The 24,862-nt window shown below is 36.0% G+C and overlaps 1 protein-coding gene across 8 annotated transcripts in view; it reads left to right on the top strand.

Moving 5' to 3' along the window:
* RAVER2 (ribonucleoprotein, PTB binding 2) overlaps positions 1-24,862 on the top strand; it is a 108,033-nt gene that overhangs the window by 53,800 nt on the left and 29,371 nt on the right. For 3 of the 8 annotated variants that reach the window (XM_087449478.1, XM_087449500.1, XM_087449512.1), the window contains 5 exons: positions 7,621-7,747; positions 15,337-15,425; positions 17,326-17,430; positions 17,591-17,702; positions 19,672-19,931. In XM_087449478.1, coding sequence (XP_087305604.1) covers positions 7,621-7,747; positions 15,337-15,425; positions 17,326-17,430; positions 17,591-17,702; positions 19,672-19,931 — 693 coding nt within the window. The remainder of the gene's footprint in view (positions 1-7,620; positions 7,748-15,336; positions 15,426-17,325; positions 17,431-17,590; positions 17,703-19,671; positions 19,932-24,862) is intronic. The other 5 variants (XM_087449483.1, XM_087449504.1, XM_087449490.1 and 2 more) reach the window with 3 other exon arrangements.

The following is a 24,862-nucleotide window of genomic DNA, read 5'->3' as shown; positions in this document are numbered from 1 at the left end:
CCATCTATGTTATCACAAATGGCAAGATTACATTCTTTTTTATGGCTGAATAATAATCCTTGGTTTGTATACACACACACACACACACAGTTTCTTTATCCATTCATCCATCAATGGACACTTAAGTTGTTTCCGTGTCTTGGCTATTGCAAATAATGCTGCTATCAACATGGGGCTGTAGGTATCTCTTCAAGTTACTGTTTTCATTTTCTTTGGATAAATACCCAGAGGTGAAATTGCTGGATCATACGGTAGTTCTATTTTTAATTTTTGAGGAAGCTCCATACTGTTTTTCATAGTGGTTGCACCAATTTACACTCCCACCAACAGCGTATAAGTGTTCCCTTTTCTCCACATCCTCACCAAGACTTGTTGTTGCTTGTTTTTTTGGTAACAGCCATTCTGCCAGGTGTGAGGTGGTAGCTCGTTGTGGTTTTGATTTGCATTTCTCTGATATTAGTGATGTTGGGCATCTTTTCAGGTGCTTGTTGGCCATCTGTCTGTCTGCTTTGGAAAACTGTCTATTCGTGTCTCTGCTCATTTTTCAGTCATTGTTTTTCGCTGTTGCGTTGTGTGAATTCCTTGTCTATTTGGACACTATCCCTCATCAGCTGTATGATTTGCAGATACTTCCCCCATGCAGGAGGTCGCCTGTTCGTGCTGTTGGTGGTTTCCTGTGCTGTGCAGCTTTTTCCTTGGATGTAGTTCCGCTTGTGTATTTTGACTTTTGTTGCCTTTGCTTTTGGCGTCAAATCCAAAATATCACTGTCAAGCCTGATGTCCAGGAGCTTACCGCCTATGTTTTCTTCTATGAGTCTTTATGGTTTCAGGTCTTACATTCAAGTCTTTAATCCATTGTGAGCTGATTTTTGTGTATGGTGTAAGGTAGGGATCCAGTTTCATTCTTTTGCATGTGGCTGTCGGGTTTCCCAGCACCATTTATTGAAGAGACTGTCCTTTCCCCATTGCATACTCTTGGCTGCTCTGCTGTAAATTAATTGGGCACGCATGCATGGGTTTACGTCCGGGCTCTCTCTTCTGCTCCATTGATCTACGTGTCTGCTTTTATGCCAATACCATACTGTTTTGATTACTATAGCTTTATAACATGGTTTGAAATCAGGATTATGATGCCTCCAGCTTTGTTCTTCTTTCTCAAGATTTCTTTGGCTATTTGGCATCTCATCTGGTTTTATACAAATTTTAGGGTTGTTTGTTCTATTTCTATGAAAAATGCCATTGGAATTTTGGTAGGGATTGCATTGAATCTGTAGATTGCTTTGAGTAGTATAGACATTTTAGCAATATTAATTTTTCCATCCCATGAGTCATGGAATATCTTTCCATTTATTTGTATCTTCTTCAGTTTCTTTCATCTTATAGTTTTCAGTGTACAGGTCTTTCACCTCCTTGGTTAAATTTATTCCTAGGTATTTTATTCTTTTTGATGCTATTGTAAATGGGATTGTTTTCTAATTTCTCTTTCTGATAGTTCATTATTAGTGTATTGAAATGCAACAGATTTCTAAATATTGATTTTGTGTCCAGCAACTTTATTGAGTTCATCTATTAGTCTAACGGTTTTTTTGGTGGAGGCTTTTTTTTTTTTTTTTTTTTTTTTAAAGATTTTATTTATTTTTTGCCCCCAAAGCCCCAGTAGATAGTTGTATGTCACAGCCGCACACCCTTCCAGTTGTTGCATGTGGGACTCGGCCCCAGGATGGACAGAGAAGTGGTGCCTCGATGCGCACCCGGGATCCGAACCGGGGCCGCCAGCATCGCAGCGCGCGCACTCAACCACCAAGCCACAGGGCTGGCCCTGGTGGAGGCTTTAGGGTTTTTTATATATAATATTATGTCATTTGCAAATAGTGACAGTTTTACTTCTTCCTTTCCAATTTGGATGCCTTTTTATTTATTTATTTTTTTCTTGCCTGATTGTTCTGGCTAGGACTTCCAATACTATGTTGAATAAAAGTGGTGAGAATGGGCATCCTTGTCTTTTTCCTGATCTTAGAGGAAAAGGTTTCAGCTTTTCACTGTTGAGAATGATGTTAGCTGTGGGCTTGTCATATATGGCTTTTATTATGTTGAAGTATGTTCCCTCTACACCCACTTTGTTGAGAGTGTTTATCATAAATGGATGTTGAATTTTGTTAAATGCTTTTTCTGCATCTATTGAGATGGTCATATGATTTTTATCCTTCATGTTGTTAATGTGATGTATCACATTGATTGATTTGTGGATGTTGAATTACCCTTGCATTTCTGGAACAAATCCCACTTGATCATGGAATATGATTCTTTTAATGTATTGTTGAATTTGGTTTGCTAATATTTTGTTGAGGATTTTTCATCTATCTTCATCAGGGATACTGGCTTGTAATTTTCTTTTTTGTGGTGGCCTTTTTTGATATCAGAGTAATGCTGGCCTCATAAAATGAGTTTGGAAGTGTTCCCTCCTCTTCAATTTTCTGAAGGAGTTTGAGAAGGATAGGTATTAATTCTTATTGAATGTTTGGTAGAATTCACCAGTGAAACCATCTGATCCTGGACTTTGTTTGTTACTTCTTACTGGTAATCAGTTTGTTAAGTTTTCTATTTCTTCATCAGTCAGTCTTGGAAGGTTGTATGTTTTTAGGAATTTATCCATTTCTACCAGGTTGTTCAATTTGTTGGCATATAATTGTTTATAGTAGTCTCTTATGAGCCTTTGTGTTTCTGTGGTATCATTTGTAATGTCTCCTCTTTCATTTCTGATTTTGTTTGAGTTGTCTCTCTTTTTTCTTAGTGAGTCTAGCTAAGGGTTGTCAATTTTTTTTTTTCCAAACAACCAGCTCTTGGTTTCATTGATCTTCTCTATTTCTGCTCTGATCAGATGTCTAACTTTATTGCACTGTGCTCAGAGAATTTAGTCTCTAATGTTGGTTTGGGTCAGAGGGTATTGTGGCTTCTTTTATGGCTTGGTACATGATGGATTTCTGTGAATGTGCCATGTTTGCTCAAAACCATCTGTGTTCTACGTCTGTGGGTTGTAAAGTTATATGTACACATATATGTGTATAAATATTAGTTTGGGCTTAAAATTGGCACTCAAATCTTCCATATCTTTGCTTATTTTTTGTCTTGTTTGATCTATCATTGTCTGAGAGGCATGTATTAGAAGTTATCATGTATAATTGTTGATTTTTTTATTTCTCCTTATCTGTCATTTGTTGCTTGCTACATATATATAGCTCTATAAAAAATATATATATGTATTCAACTTTTTCAGAGTATTATATATAATACATAATATATGTATAATACATAAAGATATGTATTTATATTATAAATACATATCTTTATATTTATGTATATATATATTGAGGATATTATTATTAGGTACACATTTGTTTGCAGTCATATTGATTATTTTACCAGTGTGTGTTTTTCTCCTTGAAAATTTCTTTTCTGATGTTGGAATTGCTCGTTCAACTTTCTTTGAGTTTATATTTGCCATCTCTTTGTTATCAACCTTTCCATACATTTTCTTTTAGGTCTGTTTCTTGTAGCTAACATATTTCTACGTTTTTAAAAAATCAAATATTTTTAAGGTTATTTGTTTGCCTTTCGTTGGTACGTTTAGACCACTTATATATGCATTGATTATTACTCTATTAGGATCATTTTTGTCATCTTATTTCATGTTTTCTTTTGTTTTTGGTATTTTTAAAATTGAAATATAATTGACAGATAACATTAGTTTCAGGTGTACAATGTAATGATTTGATATTTGTATATATTGTGAAATGATCACCACAATAAATCCAGTTAACATCCATCACCACACATGGTTACAAATTTTTGTGTGTGTGATGGGAATTTTTAAGATCTACTCTCTTAGCAGCTTTCAAATGTACGGTATTATTAACTATAGTCACCATACTGTACGTTACATTCTCAGGACTTATTTATTTTATAACTGGAAGTTTGTGCCTTTTGACTCCCTTTACCCAATTTGCTCACTCCCTCAACCTCTGCCTTTGGCAACCACCAATCTGTTCTCTGTATCCATGAGTTGTCCATTTTTTTTTAATATTCTACATATAAGTGAGATCATTTGGTATTTGTCTTTTTCTGTCTGACTTATTTCATGTAGTGTAATGCCCTCGAGGTCCATCTAGTTTGTTGCAAATGGAAAGATTTCCTTTTTCTGGCTGAATAACATTCCATTGTACATATATACACCATATTTTCTTTATCCGTTCCTCCACTGATGGACAATTAGGTTGTTCCCATGTCTTGGCTATTTTAAATAATGTTGCAGTGAACATGAGGATGCAGATACCTTTTTGAGTTAGTGTATTCGTGTTCTTTGAATAAATACCCAGAAGTGGAATAGCTGGATCACATGGTAGTTTTATTTTTAATTTTTTGAGGAACCTCCATGTTGTTTTCCATAGTGGCTGCACCAATTTACATTCCCACCAACAGTGCACAAGGGTTCCCTTTTCTCTACATCCTCACCAACACTTGTCATGTTTTCTTTTAACTAAACTTTTTTCCTTTATTTTCATTTCCCATCTACTATTGGATAAATTAGAATTTTCGTCTTCTGGTTTGAGAGTGATATGTTCTATTTTATCCTACTGGTGATTGTCCCTAACTTATTAACACCGCTAGGTTTATCAGTATCTCTTTCTTTCCACTTAACTCATTCTAAACGCCATCCTGCTTCCTCCTTCCTACTCCCCCTTACCACCATATTGATGTCTGCATTTTTGCTTTAGGATTGCCTTACGTATTTTTGTTTGTTTGTTTTTATGGTCCTGGCTTTTTATACAAGATTAAAATTAACTATGATATTACATACTTTAATTTAATGTATCATGTAACATCATCTTGCGTTTCTTTTCTCATTTGTCATTTTCAGAGAGGGTATTCATGTGATAAAGTCTTTTGAGACTATCTATGGCTAGAAATATTTTTATTTCTTAAGCATATTTAATAGCTTAGCTGAGTGTGAAAATCGAGATTCACAGTTCCTGCAGCACTTTGTAAATATTAATTTGTTGCCTTCTTGAATCCAGTCTTGATGCTTGGAGAGAAAAGATGATATTAATCTGCTTCTTGTTCCTTTGGAGATATGTTTTTTCTCACTGGAAGCTTTTAGCATTTTTTTCTTTGGCTTTAACGTTCTTAAATTGCACACCAAAAAATGTGACTAGGTGTGTTTTTTTCTTTATACATCATATTTTGAACACTGTGAACCGTTTCATTCCCTGATCTCTAATTTTTTTTTATTGAGGTCATAATAGTTTATGAAATTTCAGTTGTACATTATTATTTGTCATTCACCATATATATGTGCCCCTTTACCCCTTATGCTCACCCCCCAACCCCCTTCCCTTCTGGTAACCACTAATCTGTTCTCATTGTCCATGTATTTGTTTATCTTCCACATATGAGTGAGATCATATGGTGTTTGTCTTTCTCTGTCTGGCTTATCTCACTTAACATAATACCTTCAAGTTCTATCCATGTTGTTGCAAATGGGACAATTTTTGCCTTTTTTATGGCTGAGTAGTATTCCCTGGTCTCTAATTTTTCTTTAATCCTGGGAAATTCTCAGCCGTTGTTTCTTCAAAGATTTCTTTCTTATTTTCTTCTCCTTCAGGGACTCCTGTTACATAGATGTTGACACTTCTCATTCTGGCTTCTTCTTGCCTACGTCTTCTCTTTTGTTTTGTTGGCATTATCCACTTCCATGTTTCTTTGTTCGCATTTCCCATTCTTCGTCCTTTGCTGATGTCTTCTGGGCACTTTCTTGGACGTGACCTTTCAATTGCTGTGTTGTTTGTCAGTCACATAGATTCTATCTAACCTATCTGTTAAAGCACAGGGTAGAAGTTAAGAATAATGCTTTATGAGTTTCCTCAGTTTCCTCATCTACAGAATGGGGATAATAATATTGACCCTACAGAGTTGTTTAGGAGGATTAAGTGATCTAATCTATGGACGTGCTTAGAACAATGCCAAGTGTATAGTAAGTGAGGGCTGCTATTATTTTTTTTCCAACCGTTGTGTTTTACATGCCTACTGTTTCTAGTTGGTTATTCTTTATAACTGCTTCTCCTTGGTTCATGTTACCAATACAAATCTATTATCTTTTTTAGGATGTCTGTTATGTTTGTTTAACATTCTTATTATTTCCCATCCATTAATTCTGCTTTGTCTCTTACAGGTGGTTCAGTTTGTTGCCTTTATTTTTTAGTGGCTGCATTCTCCAGCTGTCTAGTTATTTTGCTGTGTGAATACATTGTATCTTTTGGGGTGGGGGTGGGGGTCAGCTTCCTTGAATGTGAGTGTTTATAGAGGTTGAGAGGGTGGGGGATGGACAGGAGAGACTAAAGCGTGTTCTTAGCTAGGGCTTGGGAAGGCGGGCAAGGACCTAGGGCGGAGAGCCTCTGCCCTTGCTGTCTGGCCTTGCCCACAGCCGTCTGTCCACCCCAAGAGGCAACCCTGCACCTTAGGGAGCCTCTCTTAGTCTCCACTCCCAGCCCTGCTCTTTTCCAGGTGCTGCCTTCCTCAGTTATAACTCTCCTACCAGGCACGGTGGGAGGAAGGAACAGGAGGAGGTTGGGGGAGTGAGAAGGAGGCTTTCAGTGAGCAGCTGGTCTGCCGGCACCTAGTGTTACGTGGTCCCCACTGTCTCTGAGTTTATGTGCTACCCTGCTGTTAATTCGTTGGTCCTGTGGCTGTCACTGGACGGATGCTGCTAGAGGGCAATGTGGAGGAAGCAACAAGGTTACACAACTAAACCCTTCCCCAAACCATCCTGGCTGCGGACGCGGGCTCGCTCACACTCTCTGCTGCACTGCCTGTATCTTTCAGGGGTGCGCGCTGGTTTTGTGTCAGGTTCTCAGATCCATGACCCCCTCCCTCCCAGTTTCACAGTATCTGGACTGAGAGAGGGATTCCAGTTGTTGTTGTCAGTGCTCCATTTTCTCGTGGCTAGGAGTTTATAGTTTTGCTATTATATCATTATATTAATATTCTCATCTAGCAGGCTGGTTTTTTAAAACTGAAAACAATTTCATGTTTTTAGGGAGCTACCCAATTACATATATGTAAGGCCTGTTCATCCTTTGTCATATTAGAGGATTAAGTTAATGAAATGAAATAAAGACCTTTATTATAAGAAAATTTTGATTTATAAGGCAACTCTAATCATTAAACTTTAGGTCAACATTATAGTAAGGCTCTTCTGTAGTATCAAAGTATTTATATTGTGTCAACAGGTTATCTCCCTGTTAATAAATTCAGAGTCCTTTGGCATCTTTCTACTTGTGTGAAGAGATTTATCTTACTAGATTGTTAGTCCTCTTAAAGCCAGTTTGTATTTAACTGAGACATTCTATGAGGATTTCAGTATATGTTGTGTGGTAGGATATCTTAACATTTTAATTAGGAATCATGGTAGAATGTATGCACAACAAATGTATAACATTAAGCAAATTGTGTTTATCATAAAATAAATCTCATCAGATAAATGAGAATTTCTAGAAGGAAGACTTTAAAATTTTATCTTTGTACTTATCCTTGTTCTGATGTTTCCTATCTCTATATTCATTGAAGATGCACAGTAATCAAAAGGGCTTACTTCCAGAGCCAAATCCAGTACAAATTATGAGAAGTTTGAACAACCCCGCCATGCTGCAAGTTCTGCTACAACCCCAGCTCTCCGGGCGAGCTCTTAAACCAGGTAAGCGCCAAGTGCACTGATTAAACGTAGAGTGTTGGCATGAAGTTAATTCTGCTGTCGTACATGAAAAATAGATTTAAATTAATCAAAAAAGTTTTAACTTTTCTAAAACTTACCAGTGAATTTAATGAATGATCTGAGGTGATAATATGTCTTGACTTCTTTTGATAGGTAGGTACAACCTGCTCATGGGTTTCCTAATTTTTTTTTTTTTTTTTTACTGTTAGTGTTAAATATTAAACTTTCAGTTCAGTTCCTGGTTAACATGAATTCATAGACCAGATAGTAATTAACACACTACATTGTTACAGCCTGTAGTAACAAAGGATATAATACTTTTATATGTAATGTTTTTAGCAGAATTACTTGGTTGGAAAGTGCTAGAGATCTGTTTCCTCTGCTCTTACTTTTCTTTTTTATTGTAAAATTGTTTCACTATGTAGAAGATGACAAAAGACTATTTTATAAGTATTATGGAACTCTTTATGGTATGGGTGTACATTAACTATCTACCTGTTTAGTATTCTTTCTCTAAGAGCTTGTTTACCTTCTGAAATGCACAACTGTACATACGCAAAATGTATATTTTATCATTATGAGGAAATGAATGCCTATATTCAACACAAAGGTTTAGAGTACAGATGTTCACAGTAAATACATTTATTCTGTTTCAACCCCAACTGGTCCAACACCAGCTAGTGTACTGTAATTCGGTCCTAGCATTAACTGCCCAGAGTTAGCACAGACCCCACAAATGAAGGGCTTAGTTGCCAACAGGTCTACACCTGCTTCAGACACCAGCCACAAATTCACGGGGTCCCCAGGCCACCTGCTCTTCTGACCAATTGGCTACAAGTTTGGGGGTTCCTACGACCCCTCTCAGATTCAGTAATTCACTAGAATGACTCACAGAATTTAGGAAAGCACTGTACTTAACGATTGCAGTTTTATTATAAAGGATACAAGTCAGGAACAGCCATGTGAAGAGATGCCTAGGGCTAGGTCTGGGAGGGTCCTGTATGCAGAGCTTTTAGGCTCTTTCCCCAGAGAATCAGAGCACATCACCCTCCCAGCACATCAGTGTATTCACCAAACAGGGATTTCTGCTGAGCTAACTTCACTATCCAGAGTTGTTATTGGGGTTTTGTTATGTAGGCATGATTGGCCGTGTTATTGAACTCAATCTGCAGTCCCCCTCCTCGCCCTGGCGGTCAGGAGCTCAGGCTGGTATCACATGGCTCAAAGCCTGAGCCCTCTAATCGCATGGTTGGTCTTTCTAGCATGACCGACCCGCATCCTGAAGCTACCTGGGGGCCCACCGTGAGTTACCTCATGAACATAACAAAGACACTTCTATCGCTCAGGAAATTCCGAGGATTGAGAGAGTTCCTTCCAGGAACCAGGGACAAAGACCAGTTAAATTATTTATTCTACAGCAGTATTCATATTGAGTGCATCATATAACCATCAGTTATTTGTGTGTAAGAAGCAGCTGTAGAGGTTTTCTGGCTCAGCCTGTTATGCAGTCACATGTCTCTTCCACAATTTTCATGGTACAGAGATACCCTTTTCATGTCTTGACTGCTCGAAGCATAAGAAGCTCATGTCCCAAGGCAACCTATTCCCTGGTTTGACAAATTTAATTACTAGAAAGTTTTTCTTTATATTAGATGATAATCCAATACAACTTTTAGCCACTTATTCTAGTTCTTCCCCTCAAGAAACACAGATTAAATCTGTTCTTTCTTCCATAATTTGACGACAACTACCATGACACCTTAATCATCTTTGGTTTTCCCTGTCTTCTGTTCTCCAGACCAGTGGTCTCCTTTTATTTATTTATTTTTTGGCTATGCAACCCTACCAGTAAAATAAATTTTGAGCAGATCCCCAATATATAAGTATATGTATCAATTATATGTCAGTTATGTAAATGCACCCTTGTCAACCCATATGTTAAGAAATGATAAAGCTTAATATTTTTATTTTTAAGGTGAAAGCGAATATAAATAACAGTTCTAATATTTTATTTCTACACGTCTTATACCTCTTTGGAGACTACAGTTCTACATTTGACTTTCCATAACCTGCCATAGGATATGCCCTCTAGATGCTCCCACAAATTGTCCTCTTGTAGATATGGCCTAGGTTTCTAGGTCGTCCTGAAACAGTGTACACAGACATGAACATAGTACTGTAGATGGGTTCTGATCAGCACAGAATGCAGTGGGATTTCCTTCCTGTGATCCTTGTATTTCTATTAGTGCAGTCCAAGATTATATTAGTGTTTAAAGAAGTATATCATGCTCTCAGGTCTTTTGGAAAGTATTGTCCACACCTTCAGACTCTGGGCTACCTTTAGTAATTCCTCCCCAACATTATTTTTGTCTTTTCTTTTTATCTAAGACTATATATTCTCCACTCTGCTTTTCTACTCACATTGATGTATGACCATATGAGATTATGCTTCTTTGTTTTAGTGCTACTTTCACAATTTTAAGTAAGATGTTTCAATATTAGACTGATGGGGAAATTATTTCACCAAGCATGGCTTTTTGTGTGGAGTGGCAAGGGAAAAGGATTAAATCTCTGCCTCACTTGAACACATGCAAAGCTGCTGGGGAATGTGTGGAAAGTTTCTTGGTGTTCAGGAAAGAAAGAATGTCTTATTAATCAATAAGTTCCATTGGTTTTTCCTTTAGTGTGTCTTAACTGTATCTCTTACTGTACCCTGAACTCCTTACAGAGGCTCTGAACAAATGAAAATAATTATACAGGATCAGAATTCTTTATAATTATGTTTATATTGTGTATATATTTATATTTATACCCTTGCCCTCCTTCTTTCTCACTGTATCATTTTTCAAATAACTTACGCGTATTCAGTTGTTTATTGTCTGTCTCTCCAGACAGCTCCACAATGGCATAGATTTGTCTCTCTTGTTCATCTCAAGCACCTAGAGCAGAACTGCTAGTTATAGTGAAAGGCACTTAAATATTTGTTTACTGATTAAACCCCTTCCTTTACATTTCTGTTCCAGAGCTTGTACGTACCTTGTTATTCACATTTGGTCTAGTCTGTACATTCCTAACCACTCTTCTTGTCTGCCCTCTTTTCTCTCTAATCTGTACACTGCCATCAGATTGATTTTCCTCCCAGACCCAATTTGATTGTTACTCTGACCGTACTGATCTTTTCTCTTTAATCCAGACCTTTTAAGTACCTTCAAAAATACAATATAATATAAATATTCTAAACTTCTTTCTTTATATGTGTGTATTTTTAATTTTAACTATTATGTAATTACTTATAGTCTAAATTGTGTTTTAGGCTTTATTGAGGTATAATTGATGCACATTAATCTGCACATATTTAAACTGTACAAAGTGATAAGTTTTGACATTTGTATAGCTCATGAAATCACCACAATCAAAATAATAAACATAGTCATTACTCTTGCAAGTTTCCTTTTGCCCCTTTGTAATCCACCCATTCTCTGTCCCCAGGAAACTACTGATTTGCTTTCTGTCACTGTAGAGTAGTTTGTATTTTCTAGAAATTTATATAAATGGAATCTCACAGTATATACTGTTTGGCTTCTTATTTTGAGATTATGCATGTTGCTGCATGTATCAATAGTTTTTTGCTTTTTAATTCTGAGTAGTATTGCATTCCACAATTTGCATATTCATTGACTTGTTGAACATTTAGGTTATTTCCAGTATTGGGTCATTACAAATAACATTGCTGTGAACATTTGTGTACTAGTCTTTGCGTAGACTTATGCTTTCATTTCTCTTGGGTAAATATCTAGTTGTAGAATGGTTGGGTCATATGGTAGTTGTATGTTTACATTATTAGAAACTCTCCCAGCTGTTTTCCAATGTGGTAGAGCCATTTCACATTCTCACCGTCAGTGTCCAGGGCTGCAGTTTGCTCAGTATCCTCACCAACACTCATTATGTTCATCCTTTAATTTTAGCCTTTCCATTGGATATATGGTGCTATCTCATTGTGGTTTTAATTTGAATATCTCTTTCCACTAATGATATTGAACATCTTTTAATGTGCTAGTTTGCCATCTTTATTCATTGTTAATATATCTTTTTAAATATCTTGCACATTTTAAAATTGAGTTGTCTTCTTATTAAGTTGTAAGTGTTCTTTATTCTAGATACAAATCCTCTGTTGAATATATGAGTTTGCAGATATTTTCTTCCACTCTGTGGGTTGTCCTTTTATTTTCTTAACAATGTCTTTTGAAGAGCAAAGTTTATTATTTTGGCAAAGTCCAATTTATTATTTTTTCTTTAATAATTTGTATTTCTCGTGTCATATTTAAGAAATCTTTGCCAAATTCAAGGTCACTGAGATGGTCTCCTATGTTTTCCTCGAGAAGTTTTATAATTTTACCTGTTACATTTAGATCTATGATCCATTTTGAGTTAATTATTGTTTATGGTGTGAGGTAAAGGTCCTGGTTAATTTTTTTCACAGTTGTTCCAGCATCATTTGCTAAAAAAGATTATCCTTTTCCATTGAATTTCTTGACACCTTTTTCAAAAATTGATTGAACATATATCTATGGCTCTATCTCTGGACTCTATTCTATTCCGTTGATCTAAATATCCATCTTTATACCAATACTACATTGTCTTGATAAATGTAGCTTTATAAAAAGTCCTGAAATCAGTTAGTGAAAGTCTTTCAACTCTATTCTTCTTTTTCAGTTCGTTTGCCTATTCTAAGTCCTTTGTATTTGCTTATAAATTTTAGAACCAGCCTGTCAATTTCTATGAAAAATGTCTGCTGGGAATTTGATTGGGATTGTGTTGAATCTGTATACTAATTTGGGCAGAATTGACAACAATTTTGAGGCTGAGCCATAAATATGGTATATCTCTCCATTTATTTAGGTCTTCTTTAATTTCTCTCAGCAATATTTTGTAGTTTTCAGGGTACAAATCTTACACATATTTTGTCAGATTTACCCATAACATTTCATTTTTCTTGATACTATTTTAAATGGTATTATTGCCTTTTAAGTTTCAGTTTCCTATTGCTTGTTGCTGACATACCAGTACAATTAATTTTGTATATTTATCTGGTATCTTGCAACCTTACTTATTGTTTCCAGTAGGTTTTTGTCCCTAGAATTTTCTAGATAGGCAATCACGTCATCTACAAATGAAATTATTTCTTCCTTTCCAATATGTATGCCTTTTATTTCTCTTTCTTGCTTTATTACAATAGATAGAAATTCCAGCGTCATTTGTGCATTGAACTGGTGAGAGTGGACATCCTTGCCTTGTTCCTGATTTTACAGAGAAAGCATTTATTCTTTTATTATTTAGTATTATGTTAGCTATAGTTTTTCGCAGATTTTCTTTTTCAAGCTGAGAACTTTCCCTTCTATTCCTGTATTGCTGAGAAATTTTATCATGATAATTGTTGGAATTTATCCATTGCTTTTCTCCATTTATTGAGATGATCATATGTGGGGTTTTTTTGGTCTGTTATCATAATGAATTACATTGATTGATTTTTTGAATGTTCAACCAACCTTTCATTCCTAGGGTAAACCTTACTTGGTTGTGATTTATTATAATCCTTTGTATATATTGTTGCTTGATAGTTTTGTTCAAGTCTTCTATATCCTTACTGATTTTCTGTCAACTTATTCTATCAATTATTGACGAGAGGGATGGGGCTCAGTAGGAGACCTAGCCAAGAGCTAAGAGTAAGGGCAGTCAGATGTGAGACTGTGGGTGTTTTCAGTGTTTGGTTCTGGTCATTGTTGTTTTAAACTGGGAAATACCGTATTCACTAAAAGCTGTGAGAAAATATATTTTAATGTTTTATAATAAAATACAGTAACCATCTGAAGAAAAAGAGGAGGTGGTGTTGAAATCTCTAACCATAATTGTGGATTTGTCTACTTTTCCTTTCAGTTCTAGAAATTTTTGCTGTATATATTTTGAAGCTTTGTTATTTGGTATGCAGACATTTAAGATTGTTGCATCCTCTTGATAAATTGACCCTTTTATCAGTATGAATTGCCCACCTTTATCACTCTTTCTTCATAAACAGTGTCTTCTTTTATAAGCAGCTTATCCTAGTGGTCTACTCTTTCCAGCACCTAGAGTGAAATTGGCTCATTCTACAGAAAGCACCTTCTAATGGTCATTTTTCCAAAGATGTAAGGGACCACCTCAGCAAGTAATGAAAATGGGAAACAGAGTTTAAAGCATGGGGTGAACTTGTAGGGATGTTATATATAAACTTTAAATATTTTTGTGTGTGTGTGTGTGATGAGGACTAGCCCTGAGCTAATATCCGATGCCAATCCTCCCCCCCACCTTTTTGTTTTCTCGAGGAAGATTGGCCCTGAGCTAACATCCGTGCCCATCTTCCTCTACTTTATATGGGACGCCGCCACAGCGTGGCTTGACAGATGGTGCGTCGGTGCTCGCCCGGCATCCGAACCTGCGAACCCCGGGCCGCCAAAGTGGAGCGCGCGCACTTAACCGCTTGCGCCACTGGGCTGGCCCCACTTTAAATATTTTTGATCATTGAATTATATGCTTTTTGAAGTACTTTCTAAACCTGACCTGTGATTCTAATTAACTATTGTATTGCTAGAGAATTTTGTATATTATGACTGTTTCCAGTTACTTTATAATAATTAGATGAAATTGCTTCATATGTTTTTCTATCTCATGGTTCTTTTTGTCTGTATATTATCTATTCTGAAAACGTCTTCTGATATGTACTCTGGTATTTGTACTTAGACAAACTTGATAAAGAGTATAGTTACCATTTATTCTTTTTATCAACTATGTACAGTATTGTTTCCTTTGTTTTGTTTTTATTATGTAAATATTTTTGTTTTTTTGGTGAGGAGGACTAGCCCTGAGCTAACATCTGATGCCAATCCTCCCCTTTTTTGTTTTTCTTGAGGAAGATTGTCCCTGAGCTAACATCCGTGCCCATCTTCCTCTACTTTATATGGGACACCGCCGCAGCACGGCTTAACAAGTGGTGCATCGGTGCACACCCGGGATCCGAACCTACGAACCCCGGGCCGCCGCAGTGGAGCACATGCACTTAACCGCTTGCACCACTGGGCCGGCCCCATAAATATTTTTTATGTACATATATTCTCTTCTCAGTTGGATTGTAAGGTTTTCAAGGACAAGGATTGTATCTTATCCTTCTCCCCCGCCCCCTGCCAAAATACTCCAAACACCCAACAAAAATACTGAGCCAATAACATGGGTTCAATTAGTATTATACTTATTAAAAGATGGAATTAGTTTTGTTGTACTAATGCTAAAGAAGAGAAAGGCTGGGTTTGGTGTTTGCCGTTGTGACAGGAGGTTTTGGAATTTTAAATCAAATTCTAGGGTTGAATCACAAGGAAAGGAGCTTGTCACTTCTTGTGCATTGACAAGGTCAGTATATTGTTGAACTTTCAAAGAATTTGTTAAAAGTTTAAAGAAATATTCATTTACTCTTTTGGAGTTTTATTTATTTTTTAATTCCGTATATATCATAAAGTTAAATTTTTACTTTTATTTTCTTCAAGCAGTTCTTGGAACACCTCACAGCTTGCCACATCTGATGAATCATCCATCCATCTCTCCTGCATTTTTACATTTGAATAAAGCACATCAGGTATATAAATAGCATTGAGTACTGAAGCATCAGAAATTTGGGGTGAATATTTTGTTTGTTTTTAAACACTTAAAGTTCTTAAGAAGTTAAATGAGTATTTTGTTTTACAAAAACCCTTAGCAATAAGTATAGCTGCATAAAAACGTAACTGGAGTATATCAGATCAAATTAAGCTAATCAAAGCAGCAGTTATATATATTTATTGATTCCAATTTGTAAGGCATTAAGATGGGAAGAGGTATATTTTGTGATATATTTTTCTAGAAGTTGATTAGTAGTTCAAAACAAGTTTTCTTATGTGGTCTTTTTTTTTTAAATTATTTATTTATTTATTTATTTTCCCCCCAAAGCCCCAGTAGATAGTTGTATGTCATAGATGTACATCCTTCTAGTTGCTGCACGTGGGACACGGCCACAGCATGGCCGGAGAAGCGGTGCGTCAGTGCGTGCCTGGGATCCGAACCCGGGCCGCCAGCAGCGGAGAGTGCGCACTTAACTGCTAAGCCATGGGGCCGGCCTTCTTATGTGGTCTTAACTCAAAAAAGTATTTACAGAAAGAAAAAATAAATGAATGAACAATAGCTCTTACTCTTAATCAATGTTATAAAAATAATTCATATATTTTTGAGAGTAAAAATTATTTTTCTTTCCCTTTTCAGATAGGTATTTTAAAATGTGTTTGTATTTGTAAATATCCATAATATTGGAAATAAACATTACTCATTAATTTCAGCTACTGTTTAAGGCTGTATCTCTGTAGAAGCCTAATTGCAAGTCAAACCTAATACATAACAGCTGATTGATGTTTCGTCCTAAACCCAGCTTTTTAAGGGAAAGCCCTATCTTTTGTTTATTTTTCATTCTTAGAATCTAACAGAAGACCTTGTGCATTATAGGGTCTTTATTCATTCATTTACTCAACATATTTTAATGAGAATCTGACTTGTACTAGACACTCTGCTAGTCATTGAGGCTACAGCATTGAACAGAATATTCAAAGTCCATGTTCTTATGGAATTTCAACAAATAGAGAAAACAAACATTAAACAATTAATTACAATAAGAGTGATATGAGAGGAGAGTTCAGAGTATTGACCATATTCCCTTTATTTTAGAAGAAAGACCAACATGCTTAATTTTTCCTCTGAGATCTGTCCAAGCGGGCCTCTCCACCTGTCCTGCTCACTGGGCGTCACTGTCCCAGCCTCAGTGGCCTGCTTTTGGTTCTTGAAGGACCTCATTCTCTTCTCCGTCTGCCTTCGCTCCTGCTGCCCCTTCTGCCTGGAATGCCCCCCACCCAGCAGCACTGAATTCCCCCAGGCCCCACCTGTTACTCCTCTGCAGCCTTAGGTCTCCGCACGAGAGTTAGTTCCTCAGGGAACCTTCCTTGAATTGAGCAATCTAAATCAAATCCCCCCATTGTTTGTTCTCTTGGCTCCTTGTGTTTTTCCTTCAGACACTCGTCACCATTTGTAATTACGTGTTTTTGTAATTGACTCATGTCTGCCCGCCTCCAGGGACTGTAAGATCGTGAGGGCAGACCACACTGTGGTATTTCTCACTGGGTGGCATGGTGCCTGGCACGTGGCAGAGCTCAAGAAATCCTTGTTGAATGATGGAGTGAATAAATCAGTGACAGAATGACACTGACATTGCAGCTGGGTGGGGGGAGGGGAGGCGAGGAAAGATGAAAGAAAAGAAGGGGAGGATGTGTAATTACATGGTCACATCTTGTATATTATTAAAAGGATTAATTATTGTTGCCTAAAGTTGGAAAGTGGGGCATTAAGAAACTGTTGCTTTTGTTCAGATCAACTGGAGAATTGAATTTTAAAATGAATTGGGTTATACAAGTAGCTTTTCAAAATTATACTAACTGAATGTTTTGTCATTTTCACAGAGCTCAGTTATGGGTAATACTTCTAATTTATTCCTTCAGAATCTTTCTCATGTTCCACTGGCACAGCAACAATTAATGAAATTTGAGAATATTCATACAAATAATGTAAGTGTGGAATTATTTTTTCTTTTGAAATGAGTTCATTCCTTTTCTCTAATCAGGCTGTTGGTCAGATTGTTTATGGATTTTCATGTATGTAGCCTTTTTATTAGGTTGTATCTTGCTGCCAGGGGCAAAAATCTTACTTTCTTTTCTTCTTTGGCAGAAACCGGGCTTGCTCGGGGAACCCCCGGCCATGGTACTACAGACTGCAGTGGGGATCGGGTCCGCGCTGCCCTTGAAGACAGAGTTGGGCCATCACGGAGAAGCACATAAAAGTAAATGATGTGTGTTTACTGAGAAGTCAGTAAATAGTCAGATTTAAGATTTAAAGATGAGTTTACTTATATTCTGCTTTCATTTGTAGGAAGGTCAGATTTGAGTTTTATTCAGTCATTTAAAATTTCAAGAGCCCTCGTGGCTTTTTTATTTTTAATATTAGAAAACTATTGCTAAGTTGTTGATGGACTTGCTTCCATGCCAGGATGAGCCTTTCTCTGCTGGATACGCTTTAATATTTGATGAAGCTTCACAGCAGCAAGAGGCAAAGACAGATCCATTTGAGACTGACACGCTGCCCACTGGGCTGATGGCATATTACATAGGTAACCATTTAATTTTTGTCTGGACAGGAAAGCCCTTAGCTTTTATGAAGAAATATCTGGTATTGATAAATTTAAAGTTTGATTATTTATTTGTATCATTTTTTAAATGTGATCTCCAAATTAGTAGTAGAAGAAAAATAATAATATGTGTACTGTGTGCTTCTGAAAAGATGACAAATTTAAACAGAACAATTTGGTGCTCGCTTCAGCAGCACAGATACTAACCAGAACGATTTGTTTTTCTTTTTTAGAAAAACGGGAGCATGGTAGTGTACCAAGATTTCTTATTTGAATGTGATTTTGAAAGACACTGTCAGTTTGAATTTAATTGAAATTTGTTTGAAGTGAACATGCCAAGGGAAAAGAGAAGGCCCACCAGTAGCAAAAAAAAAGTCAATTAAATATGAGTAGCATATTTAACCTCTTGTACATGAAACTGGCAAGTCAAATGATCAAATAATTCAGTCAGTTCTGACCATTGGCATTGACTGGGCAAAAGTTAAACCAGTGTACAGACAGGGGTAGAAATTTTTATGGTTTGATGAGGTCTGTCCTAAAAATTAACTTTTGTATAACTAAAAGCTTATGCAAATGTTTATTATTTGTGTCTGATTAAATAATAAGCCATTTGCTTTAGCATCGATGCTTTAAGAACACTGAAAATTCAGTGTCCAAATAAATATATCATGAAAGATAGAACTAGAGTATGCATCTCTAAATATTTAGTACTAAAAATAATTTAAGAAATTTGTTTAGTGAATTTGTAAAATATAAATTTGACTTAAAGTAGTTATCAAAATTAGCTCTTTTCATTTAACTTTGACCTGTAGATTTTTAAAAAGTGGAATGGTTCAGAATTTTCTTATTAAAACTTTCATTCCTTCCAGAATTTCTTATTTGCCTGTAAATAAAAATGTACAACTTTCGTGTGTTAAATTTGGTGCTTATCTATTCACAAATATTGATATTTTGTAAACCAATGGTGTGCTGATGTTTAAAAACCAGCTTTCTGGTTAAAAAACAAAGTCTTGATGTGTAGCATTTGTGGATTTGTGTGTGTGAACGCTCCAGCCGTGGCCGACTTCAGGTTACCCGTGTGAGGACATCGAACTCGAGATCCAAGAAGAGATATGTACAGTCGGCTCTTATGAGCTGTGCAAGCCAGCTGACCAGATTTATTGTTGGATTTAATCTAACTTTATTAATTTTTAAGTGTCAGAGAATTTTTTAAACTGAAGACTTAATTATTTTCTTCACCTATGGAAGCAGGCAAATTACCATGATTGGGCATAAAAAAACCAGCATTGATGTAACTGAGATGCCAAAAAGTGCATAAATTTTGCTCTCAGCTTCTAAAATAGGCAATTAAAACTTGGAACTAAAAAGTATAATATCCTTGAGATTATCCTGGAAGTTATTGAAAATAAGAAAAACGTGATTATTAGCATTAGAGGTTTTTGTTTTTCCATACAGGAACCTGCTAATTGACAACCTCTAACCTCACCTTTTAAATTGAACTGTTCTCTAATAGGTAAAAAAATAGGTTTCTGCACATTTTGCCCGTAATTTGACAAAATCAAAAGGACTATTATGAATAAGCCTTGTCTAACCAAAAGCCTTTTGCATTTGTGCTTCCCTACAGCATCCAGTCTGATGCCAGCTCAAACAACGATGACAGCTGGAAGGGGCGTGTTACCCTTCTTTGCGAATCAGCACGTGGCTGCGCCGGGGCGTGGGAATGCTCAGCGCAAGCAGCCGGCCGCGGGGGCGATGGCGGAAGGGAACGTCTCAGGGTCGCAGGCTTATCTTCGGAGCTTGCCAAACCTTCCAGCTGCGGGCGTGCTGACCGGACACCAGAGGCAACAGCAGAGTCAGCCGAAAAGCACGGAGATAAGTTCAGGGGTAAGAAGTGTGTGTGCGCGCCTGCATACGCATACACACATATACACGCACACACTGCACGTGTATACTACGTGTATATATGTATGCTACACGGGAATATATATTCTCTTTAATTATTCAATTATTCTAATTCTAGAGTATTCTGATTTTTGGTTATTTTATAAGTGGTATAATTTATGAAGTATCATCAAGCAATCTTAACTATTTTTAAATTTCGAAGGAAGCATAGTGGTTTACTTAAAGTATACAAGTACGGATTACAAACTAGATAATTGCTATAATATATCAATGACACGATAACTTTTTCATAGAGTACATTCACTTCTCAAAATAGAAGAAAATATTGCACTCAAAAAAAACCTTGTTATTATAAATAAACAAAAATCCATCTATTGATAAGTTATGCCAGATGATGTTTGGGACTATGCTTAATTACCAGTTTATCTGTCAATAAAATAATTTTAATTTGTGTAAAATAAGTTTTTTAAGTCTATTATTATAAAATAGTTTAGATGTGAATTCTTTATTATAAATATTTGCTTTTCTAAAGAGTGTGAGATATGCATATTTTTCAAAAATGCTTGATATTTTAAAAATAAAATATAAACTAGTTTAAGTTCAAAATTTCGTAGTTTGGAAAAGCTTAAGAGTATCATTAATACTTAACCGATTATATAGTGATATTATTTATAAGGCTTTCTAAATATAATGCTATTCTTTAAAATATACTCATTTTTCTACTTTAAATATATATCCTGTAGCTAGTTAAGGTATTATTTTAATATTTAAAGGCAGAACCAATTTTATTTTATCTGAATAATGTCAAAGTCAGTTATTAAACACTGATCTGCTCAAAAGAATCTAATCTCTGTTTTAATTCTGTAAGTTTTTACCCATTTTATTGGTTCATAAACCACTGGCATTTGTAAATATTATCATAAGTAAGTAGAATAAAGTATATTTGATTTTTATTTTATTTGTACCCTAAAATACCCTATGGTTTGTAAGTGGTATAAAGCGCAGGCTATAAGCAGCATGTGAGGCACAAAATCCTTGTAGTTGGCTGTATTCAAATTGTGAAATAAAATTGAATTTGTCAGAGGTTTCAGTGTCACCTGGTCGCAGCAGGAGGTGTGGATGGAATGCCCTACAGTCGTACCTTGAGAAGGCTAAGCAGTTTTTCATAGAATGAGTTTTAAAAATTTATCTGCAGTATTAATTGCTTGGATTATTGGGGAAAATTAAACAAATAGAACTCATATATGATTATTCTGTATCTTTTTGCACAGACTCTTTAATTCATTGAAAGCATGAGTGTCTTTAGAAAAACTGGATTTGAGGTGATTCACATAGTGGGCAAATGAGAGTGTGCCTAGAAGAAGACAGCCCAAGTGGGGCAGGGTCTGGAAGACAAGTCCTGTGAGGAAGAATTGAGGGAAATGGGTATATAGAACTTGGAAAGGGTTGACCAGCTGGATATATATATTTTTTTAAATATTCACAGATTAGTCACATGGTATTTTGTGTTCCTCCAGTGGTCAGAACTAGTCCAATAAGTATGACGTACAATAAAGCAGATTTAGGCTTAATCTAACAAAGAACAATTGAAGCTTTCAAACAAAAGTTTGACTATTTCACCAAGATGTGAATGTCATGTCACCTAGAACAATTAAGCAGACCCCAGGTGAGCGTCTGTACAGATTGTTGGGAAGTGATTCCTCTTTCTGACTATAGGGAGTTGGACCAGGTGACCTCAAAGTATGTTTTCCAAGTATGTAGCAAGATTTTGGACTTTGTTAAACAATTGATTAAACTTGGCTTTAGGTTTTTAGACCTGTGTCGTTAATATTATGTTGACCAGTGATTCTTGATTCTGCCTTTTTGTCAGAATCACCTCTGGAGTTTAAAAAGGAGAAAAAATGGAGAGGTCTAGATTCTAACCCCCTCCACTCCTGAGAATTTGATTCAGGGAGACAGCAGGGAGATCTGTATTTTAAGCCTATCATTTGGTGGCATTAAGTACATTCACATTGTTTTGCAACTGTCACTGCTATCCATCTCCAGAACTTTTTCGTCATCCCACACTGCAATTCTCTACCCATTCAACTCTCCATTTTCCCTTCTCCTCAGCTCCCAGTAAACACTGTGCTTCTTTCTATCTCTGAAGTTGACTATTCCAGGTACCTCATGTGAGTGGAATGATACGATATTTGTCTTTTGTGTCTGGCTTATTTCACTCAGCATAATGTATTCAAGGTTCATCCATGTTGTAGCATATATTGGAATTTCCTTTTTTTCTTTAAGGCTGAAAATATTCTTGTGTGTGTGTGTGTATATATATATATATATATACACCACATTGTATGTGTATATATACATCTATTGTGTGTGTGTATATATTATATATACCACATTTTATTTATCCATTCATTCATTGATGGACATTTGGATTGTTTTCATCTTTTGGCTATTGTGAATAACGCTGCTATGAACATGGTATACAAATAGCTGTTTGAGTCCCTGCTTTCAATTCTCTTGGGTATTTACCCAGAAATAGAATTGCTGAATCATATGGTAAATCTATATTTAATTTTTTGACGAACTGCCATTCTGTTCTCCACAGCAACTGCAGAATTTTACATTCGTGCCAGCGATGCATGACAGTTCCAATTTCTCCACATCCTCACCAATACTTGTTGTTTTCTGTTTTTTCATTAGCCATCCTAATGGGTGTGAAGTGGTGTCTCATCATGGTTTTGATATGCATTTCCCTAATGATCAGTGATGTTGAGCATCTTTTCATGTGCTTATTAGCCATTTGTATATCTTCTTTGGAGAAATGTCTCTTCATATCCTTTGCCCATTTTTTAATTGAGTTATTTGTTTTTTTGCTGTTGAGTTGTGTGAGGTCCTTATATATTTTGGATGTTAATACCTTCTCAGATATGTGGTTTGCAAATATTTTCTCCCATTCCATAGGTTGCGTTTTCATTTTGTTGATTGTTTCCTTTGCTGTGCAGAAGGTTTTTACTTTGCAGTAGTCCCACTTGTTTATTTTTTCTTTTGTTGCCTGTGCTTTTGGTGTTATATGCAAAAAATCATTGCCAAGACCAATGTCAAGGAGCTTTTTCCTGATATTTTTCTTCCAGGAGTTCTATGGTTTAAGGTCTTATATTTAAGTCTTTAATCCAATTTGGGTGAATTATTGTGTATGGTGTAAGATCAAGGTCCAATCTCATTCTTTTGCATCTGGACATCCAATTTTCCCAGTACCATTTATTAAAGAGTCTATTCTTTTCCCATTGTGTATTCTTGGCACCCTTGTCAAGGGTTAGTTGCCACATATGCGTGGGTTTATTTCTGGGCTCTCTATTCTGTTCATAGGTCAATGTATCTGTTTTTATCCCAGTACTGTTTTGATTATTATAGCTTTGTAATAGAGTTTGAAATCAGGAAGGGTGATGCCTCCAGCTTTGTTCTTTCTCAAGATTTCCCTGACTACTTGGAGTCTTTTGTGGTTCCATGCAAATTTTAGGGTTATTATTTCTATTTCTGTGAAAAGTGTCATTGAAAATTTGACAGGGATTGTATTGAATCTGTAGATGGCTTTGGGTAGCATGGACATTTTAACAATATTAATTCTTCCAGTCCATGAACACAGGGTATCTTTCTAGTTATTTGTGTCCTTTTCCATTTCTTTCATCAGTGTTTTATAGTTTTCAGTGTACAGACCATTTACCTCCTTGGTTAAATTTATTCCTGAGTGTTTTATTCTTTTTGATAATATTGTAAATAGGATTTTTTTCTTAGTTTCTTTTTCATTAATTAATTAATTCATTCATTGTTAGTATACAGAAATGCAACTGATGCAAACAAAGACTATTTAACTTCTTCCTTTCTGAGCTGGATGCCTTCTATTCCTTTTTCTTGCCCAATTGCTCTGGCTAGGACTTCTAGTGCTATGTTGAATAAAAGCAGTGGGAGTGGGCATCCTTGTCCTATTCTTGATCATAGAGGAAAATCTCTCAGCTTTTCACCATCGAGTATAATGTTAACTATGGGTGTGTCCTTTATATATGGCCTTTATTATGTTGAGGTACGTTCCCTCTATATCCAGTTTGTTAGAAGTTTTTATCATGAAAGGATGTTGAATTTTGTCCAGTGTGTTTTCTGCATCTATTGAGATGATCATATGGTTTTTGTCCTTCATTCTGTTAATGTGGTGTATCAGCTTTATTGATTTGCATGTGTTGAACCATCCTAGTATCCCAGGAATAAATCCCACTTGATCATCACATACAATCCTTTTAATGTGTTGTTGAATTTGGGTTGCTACTATTTTGTTTAGGGTTGCCAGTATTTTGTTGAGGATTTTCGCATCTGTGTTCATCAGGAACATTGGCCTGTAATTTTCTTTTCTTGTACTTTCCTTGTCTGGCTTTGGTATGAGGGCAATGCTAGCCTTGTAAAATAAGTTAGGAACTCTTCTTTCCTGTTCCATTTTTTTGAAGAGTTTCAGAAGGATTGCATTAATTCTTCTTTAAATATTTGGTAGAATTCACCAGTGAAGCCATCTGGTCCCCGGCTTTTCATTGTTGGGAGGTTGTTGAGTGCTTCTTACTCATTATTGGTCTGTTCAGATTTTCTATTTCTTCATGATGCAGTCTTGGGAGGTTGTATGTTTCTAGGAATTTATCTATTTTTTCTAGGTTACCCAATTTCTTGGCATATATTTGTTGATAGTAGTCTCTTACGAGCCTTTGTATTTCTGTGGTATCAGTTGTAATGTCTCCCCTTTCATTTATAACTATTTATTTGAGTCCTCTCTCTTTTTTTCTTGGTTAGTCTATCCAAAGGTTTGTCTGTTTTGTTTTTCTTTTCAAAACACCACTTAGTTTCATTGATCTCTCTTTCTAGTCTCTATTTCATTT

The sequence above is a fragment of the Ceratotherium simum genome, chromosome 2, assembly GCF_057802395.1.
Source record: "Ceratotherium simum simum isolate JZ-2026a chromosome 2, ASM5780239v1, whole genome shotgun sequence".
Taxonomy (NCBI): Eukaryota; Metazoa; Chordata; class Mammalia; order Perissodactyla; family Rhinocerotidae; genus Ceratotherium; species Ceratotherium simum.
The sequence above is the reverse complement of the archived record's forward strand: the minus strand, read 5'-3'. Positions and strand labels throughout refer to the sequence as shown.